General features: G+C 41.2%; 1 protein-coding gene across 1 annotated transcript; it reads left to right on the top strand.

Annotated features, from left to right (window-relative positions):
• Positions 1 to 26: 26 nt before the first annotated feature.
• Positions 27 to 6,597, top strand: casp3a (caspase 3, apoptosis-related cysteine peptidase a). Its single transcript, XM_021619054.2, has 6 exons — positions 27 to 277; positions 1,115 to 1,254; positions 2,599 to 2,727; positions 3,551 to 3,726; positions 4,781 to 4,895; positions 5,150 to 6,597. Exons 1-6 carry the CDS (start codon positions 213 to 215, stop codon positions 5,377 to 5,379), a joined length of 855 nt encoding a protein of 284 aa, XP_021474729.1. The 5' UTR covers positions 27 to 212; the 3' UTR covers positions 5,380 to 6,597.
• The last annotated feature ends 567 nt before the right edge of the window (positions 6,598 to 7,164 follow it).

Raw genomic sequence — 7,164 nt, 5'->3', positions numbered from 1 at the left:
TCGTTTCGATTGTGACGTATCTAATATTGTTTACTCCGGACGCTACTATTGGTTGGTTGCGGACTGTTGTTTGTAACAAAGAACTATAGGAAGACATGTGCATACAATATATTGGCTTGATATAAGGGTGGCCATTTGCACGGTCTGACCAAAACTTTACTACCAACATTTTTATATAGTCACTGACATTTGTTTGAAATTCGCAGAATACCATGTCAGCAGCAAACGATTTGAGTGCCGGGGACTGCGTTGACGCTAGGCGGGGCGATGGACAAGAGTGAGATTCTTTGTTATCTCAATGCATGTATTTTACGAAGTAGCCTAGCAAACCGTGGTAAAGTTGTTTTGAGTTGCGATATTCACCAGTCATTCGGACGACCACATGTTATTATACATTTTTGTAATGAAATCAGGACATTAGGCGACATTGTTACTTGATGATCGTGTTGCGGCCACGGAGTTTGATGCCTATATTTGGTCCATGCTAGACAACATACAGGAAATTGCTAAAATTGTCATTGTGTCACGCCTATAGTTGACACACGAACACACAGCCATATATACGACTAAAAAGAGACATTTTACAATAGAAGATCTATTGTATCTCTTTTGAAAAAGTATTATATTTTTATTCATAGATATTGCTTAACAGTCTGAGAGAGAGAGAAGGCACAGGGTCAGCCACATGGCAACACCCCTGGGATAATTTGGGGTTATGGGCCTGCCTGGGAAATGCTTTTGAAATGCATCCTTCCACCCTTTCTTAAAGTAATCACTGATTCTACAGATGAAAAGTAAGGGTACCACCTCACAGCTTCCACACAATCCACATGTCTGATCAGTTATTACTTTGATGGAAGGATGCTCAAAAGTATTTCAACGGTTCAAGTGTATACTTACTCAAAACCCAGTCTGAGATCTGACTTACACAGAGTATCAGCTTGGCGTATTGCTGTAATCTAACTAGTGGTCCTGTGTTTCTCAGTTGGTAAGAGCTACCAATGACAAAGTCGTACGTTCAATTCTCAGAGGGATTCTCAGTGTGCATGACACACGAAAATGTAAGTGACTTTGGATGAAAGCGTCTGCTAAGTGGCATCTATTTGTTTCCTAGGTCAGAGGGCCCCTGTGGTGGCTCTGGGTCTATGCAGGTGGATGCCAAGCCTCAGTCCCATAGCTTCAGGTACAGCCTCAGCTACCCCAGCATTGGCCAGTGTATCATCATTAACAACAAGAACTTTGACAGAAGAACAGGTATTGTGTTCGTTCATTTGTAGACTCCGGGTCTAGGCTATGTCTAATACTTATGTTTTGTATTTGCATAAAGCTTGTTATTCAGCTTCTTCACAGTGGGGGAAACTAGTTGAAATTACATCATTATAACCTGATTATGTAAAATGGTTGTAATGACATTACCTCACCCAGCTTTGTCTGCTGGGTTACTACTGTAAGAATATTTGTAAAGGCAGTGATGTAAAGTACTTAAGTAAGAATACTTTAAAGTACTATTTAAGTAGTTTTTTTTGCAGTATCTGTACTTTACTATTCAGATTTTATACAACTTTTACTTCACTACATTCCTAAAGAAAATAATGTACTTTTTACTCATACATTTTCCCCGATACCCAAAAGTATGTTACATTTTGAATGCTTAGCAGAACAGGAAAATGGTCCAATTCACCCACTTATCAAGAGAACATCCCAGGTCATCCCTACTGCCTCTGACCTGGAGGACTCACTAAACACACATGCTTGTTTTGTAAATTATGTGTGAGTGTGCCTCTGGCTAGCCAAATAAAATAAAAATGGTTCTGTCTGGTTTGCTTTATATAAGGAATTTGCAATTATTTATGTTTTTACCTTTTGATATATATATATATATATATATATATATATATATATATATATATATATATATATTTAAGTATTACCCCTTTTTCATGGTATACAATTGGTAGTTTACAGTATTGTCCCATTGCTGAAACTCCCATACAGACTTAGGAGAGGCGAAGGTCAAGAGCCGTGCATCCTCCGAAACACAACTCAGCCAAGCCGCACTGCTTCTTGACACAATGCCCGCTTAACCCGGAAGCCAGCCACACCAATGTGTTGGAGGAAACACCATACACCTGGCGACTGTGTCAGGCCTACCACAGGAGCTTGTGAGCAATGGGACAAGAACATCCCCGCCGGCCAAGCCCTCCCCTTACTCGGACTACGCTGGGCCAATTGTGCGCCGCCCCATGGGTCTCCCGGTTGCGGCTGGCTGCAACAGAACCTCTAGTGGCACAACTAGCACTGCGAATCAGTGCCTTAGACCACTTCGCCACATGGGAGGCCCCTATATTTTTGGAATTACATTTACTTTTGATACTTAATTATATTTAAAACCCAAAACTTTTAGACTTACTCAAGTAGTATTTTACTGGGTGACTCACTTTTACTTGTCATTTTAAGGTATCTTTACTTTTACTCAAGTATGACAATCAGGTACATTTTCCACTACTGTGTAAAGGCTGTATGTACACAATGATGACGCACATTACATATCCAGAAAGCAAATTGAATTAGTCTAATAACTTTACTTTGTTTTTGAAGGTATGAATGTACGCAATGGCACAGATGTGGATGCAGGCAACGTGATGAAGGTGTTTGGGAAACTGGGTTATAAGGTGAAGGTTTACAATGACCAGAAAGTGGACCAGATCAAGCATGTTTTAACCACAGGTAAGCATGTTTGAAAGTCAGCACCACCACTGACAACCACCACGAAGATGGGTTTGTCTTCGTATAAATATCATACACAGAAGACATTCAGTAAATTACGTTTTAAAAGCAGCCCATTCACAATAAAAACAAGTGAAAGTACATGGTCTCCTGTACTTAAACTGAGAATCAACAATATTACGTTTCCACGAGCAACAGGGTTAAGCAAAAACATTGCAGGTGTGCACGATGCAAAACGATCCGCTCTCAGTGTCTGCACATGTGCTCTGTGTCTGTTGCGCTTCAGTCACTCACCTGCAACGTGATAGCTGTGTGAAAACACTGGTGAAGAAAATGAGCTTCTCGTTTCTCACTTCTTGTTGTTCTGGAAATTGTCCCAATACTACTCTTGTCTACCTTTTTAAAGGTGCAATCCGCAGTTGAAACAATAACAAAACGCCTTCCCCACAAATGTTTCAGTAAAAAGTTGAGAGATGGGGCTGAAGAAATGTAACCATTCCCAACTCATAGACAGAGCTATGGATGCCATGACTGATCATCCGTGATATCAACATTATAGTTTTAACCATGTTTTAAAATGCTGTACAGTGTCTGTTTACATTTACTTCGTATACAAACATTGAAGTAATGCAAGCTTATATTTTGGGTTCTGATGGAGTATGACAGTTTAACTAAGCTCATGAGGAATTTATGTTATGTTCTTCAAGAATCAATGGGTACATCAATAATCAATCATTTATAAGTAAAAAATATATGTAGCAACAGCAGATAGAGCCTTTTAAATTCTGTGAAGGACCAATCAAAAACTTGATGCTGTTTCCAGCCTCCAAGGAGGACCACAGCTGCTCCGCTTCGTTCGTGTGTGTCCTGCTGAGTCACGGGGATGATGGCGTGTTCTTCGGGACGGATGCCTCAATCGAGCTCAAGAGCCTCACCAGCCTGTTCCGGGGCGACCGCTGCAACTCGCTGGTGGGCAAGCCCAAACTCTTCTTCATCCAGGTACTGTGGCCATTATTATTTATTTATTTTTATTTCACCTTTATTTAACCAGGTAGGCATGCCATGGTGGCAAAGTAAATACAATATAGCAAGTAAAACACTGGAATGGTAGATTTGCAGTGGAAGAATGTGCAAAGTAGAAATAAAAATAATGGGGTGCAAAGGAGAAAAATAAATAAAATAAAATAAATACAGTAGGGAAAGAGGTAGTTGTTTGGCTAAATTATAGATGGGCTATGCACAGGTGCAGTAATCTGTGAGCTGCTCTGACAGCTGGTTCTTAAAGCTAGTGGGGAGATAAGTGTTTCCAGTTTCAGAGATGTTTGTAGTTCCAAAGCACTAGAACAACAATATGAAGTTAAGGTTAAAAGAAGGTATAAGATAGAGGCTAATTGAATCCCCTACTGACAAAACAGGTTCGTCTCGTCCACAGTCAAAAAAATCTATCAAAAATTTGTCACATGCGCCGAATACAACACATGCGCCAAATACAACCTTACAGTGAAATGCTTACTTTATAAGCCCTTAACCAACAAAGCAGTTAAGAAAAAAATACTAAGAAATAAAAGTAACAAATAATTAAAAAGTAGCAGTAAAATAAGAATAGCGAGGCTATATACAGGGGGTACCGGTACACAGTCGATGTGCGGTGGCACCGGTTAGTTAAGGTATTTTAGGTAATATGTACATGTAGGTAGTTATTAAAGTGACTGCATAGATAATATGCGGGGGGGGGGCAATGCAAATAGTCTGGGTAACCATTTTATTTGATGTTCAGGAGTCTTATGGCTTGGGGCTAGAAGCTGTTTAGAAGCCTCTTGGACCTAGAATTGGCACTCTTATACCGCTTGCAGTGCAGTAGCAGAGAGAACAGTCTATGGCTAAGGTGGCTGGAGTCTGACAATTTTTAGGGCCTTCCTCTGACACTGCCTGGTATAGAGGTCCTGGATGACAGGAAGAGGTGAGGGAGGGATTGTTCAAAAGGTAGCCTTTGCGTTCGTGTGTGACTGTGACTGATCCATGTCTCCTGTTCCCCTGTGTGTGTGACAAGCAGGCTTGCAGAGGTACTGATCTGGACGGGGGCATCGAGGCAGACAGCAGTTCAGATGGGAGTTCAACCAAGATCCCTGTGGAAGCAGACTTCCTCTATGCCTACTCCACAGCTCCAGGTCCAAGACATGTTCCAAAGCCACACACACACACACACACACACACACACATAGAAGCAGTCTCCAGTCAGGTTTCTTTGAGGTGTGCATAGATCTATAAGTAATTGGATCTGTGAATGCAAGGCTACCACCCTCTTACTTTACCAATCCATCCAATTTAGATCTGTTATTATCTGAGCATGGATGCATTTTCTGAATTATTCAAACCAGGCCCAAGAGTCAACTCTTATGTGCTCTCACATGTCTTCCCACAGGCTACTACTCATGGAGAAACACTCAGACTGGCTCCTGGTTTATCCAATCTCTGTGTGAGATGATTGGCAAGTACAGCAAAGAGCTGGAGGTCCAACACATCCTGACCCGGGTCAACCACAAGGTGGCGACAGAGTTTGAGTCTGCGTCAAACTCTCCCGGCTTCGATGCCAAGAAGCAGATCCCCTGCATTGTATCAATGCTGACCAAAGAGATGTACTTTACATCCTGAAATGAGAAAGGTTTGAAGAAGCTCCTTATTTGCCTGGTCCCAGATTGGTTTTAGCTGTCTCGCCAACTCCTATGGTCTGTCTCGCCACTCCTATGGTCACACTCCTGGTACCAGCTTCTATCTGAGTGAGGGCAATAGATGTGTGTTTGTTTTGGTTGTGGATTGTATTAGCTAAATTTTTAACACCACTGCTCAATCACTCTAGCTCAAGTTGGACTTGGTTTAAACTTGTAGGCTTAAGTATCACATTTTATGTTGGAGGTTGAAACCTCTGTCATGCTTTCAGCCTGATGTCAGGAAGTTGACTCTTCTTCATTGTAGGGGTCAGTTCACATTTCAATTCCATCAACTGAGGAAGTGTGAAATCCTAATAGTAAATGTTAAATTTAAATAACTTCCTAAATGCACTGATTGATTTGAAAGTTGAATTGACCCCAACCCTGTTTCTTACTGAATGATCCCTTGTGTGTAAAGTTTAACGGAGGATGTGTATAACGTTTTGGGAGTAGATTGCAGGGGTAGTGTGTAGTAATCAAATCGTGGATGTGCAACTCCTCTACAAGCACCAGCATTTCTTCCTAATTTTTCTTTAAACATTTTATTTGGTTATTTTTACAATGTCTAGAACCACACATTTTGTTGGATACTTGAATGAGTAGTCAAAGTGCATTTCTGAAGGGATTATGTTACATTTGTCTTTTGTGTGGGTTTAAATTAATGATATTTTTTTTAATTGCCGGATATTGTGTAGGTTCGTTAGTTATTCTGTGAAAAAAAACAATCCTGTTAAATTAATTCTGCAGCAATAAGGCTTGCTTGCCCTTCCGCCTTCTTTCAGTCCGCTCCAAAGTGGGTCAATTGAAAGCTCTTCCTGGCCTGAACATGACCAAATGCTTACTCTGTTTGTAGGTTAAAAACATTTTCTCTTGTCCTGGCGTAACAAATGTGTGTGGTATGTTGATAGGATGTGTATGCTGATAGACAGGATGTGTACTCTCTAACTTGGCAGAGACATTTTGTCTATATATTAAAGGCCCAGTTGTAGAAGCTTAAAGGTGCACTCCGGTAGTGATGTGCGGGGTCAGCTGTTTTATTCACCCGCCCGCAATTGCTAATAACCCATCTGCAACCACCCAACTATATGTGATAAAGTGAAAATGCAATAAGATTTTCTGTGCAAAACATCAGTTTGACAGGAATTAAAGCTGTGAAAAATGACCTAACATGTTTCGGCTGCAAGCAAGAACTGCTTGATTCTGCAGGAGTTAATTATATCATAAATAGTCATAATGGTGCCAGAGGAGATGGCTCTTAACCAATTGTGCTATTTTGTATGTGTTTTTTCGCATTATTTGTAACTTAGTACATAATGTTTCTGCCACTGTCTATTATGACCGAAACGAGCTTCTAGATATCAGAACAGTGATAATTGACCTCAAACTGGACAACACATTTGCCACACTGATCCTCACCCCTGAGGGGCCCCAGTGTGGTGTGCTTAGTACTCCCTGTTCACTCACGACTGCACGGCCAGGCACGACTCCAACACCATTAAATTTGCAAATGACACAACGGTGGTAGGCCTGATCGCCAACAACGATGAGACCGCCCACAAGAAGGACGTCAGAGACCTGGAAGTGTCTCCCTCGATGTTCAAGTTCCTTGGTGTCTACATCACCAACAAAATATCATGATCCAAACACACCAAGACAGTTGTGATGAGGGCACGACGATGATCTTTTCAGTCCCCCTCAGGAGACTGAAAATGTTTGGCATGGGTAATCA

The sequence above is a fragment of the Oncorhynchus mykiss genome, chromosome 10 (assembly GCF_013265735.2).
Source record: "Oncorhynchus mykiss isolate Arlee chromosome 10, USDA_OmykA_1.1, whole genome shotgun sequence".
NCBI classification, from domain to species: Eukaryota; Metazoa; Chordata; class Actinopteri; order Salmoniformes; family Salmonidae; genus Oncorhynchus; species Oncorhynchus mykiss.
Note: the sequence above shows the minus strand (reverse complement) of the source record. Positions and strands in the feature narration are given on the sequence as shown.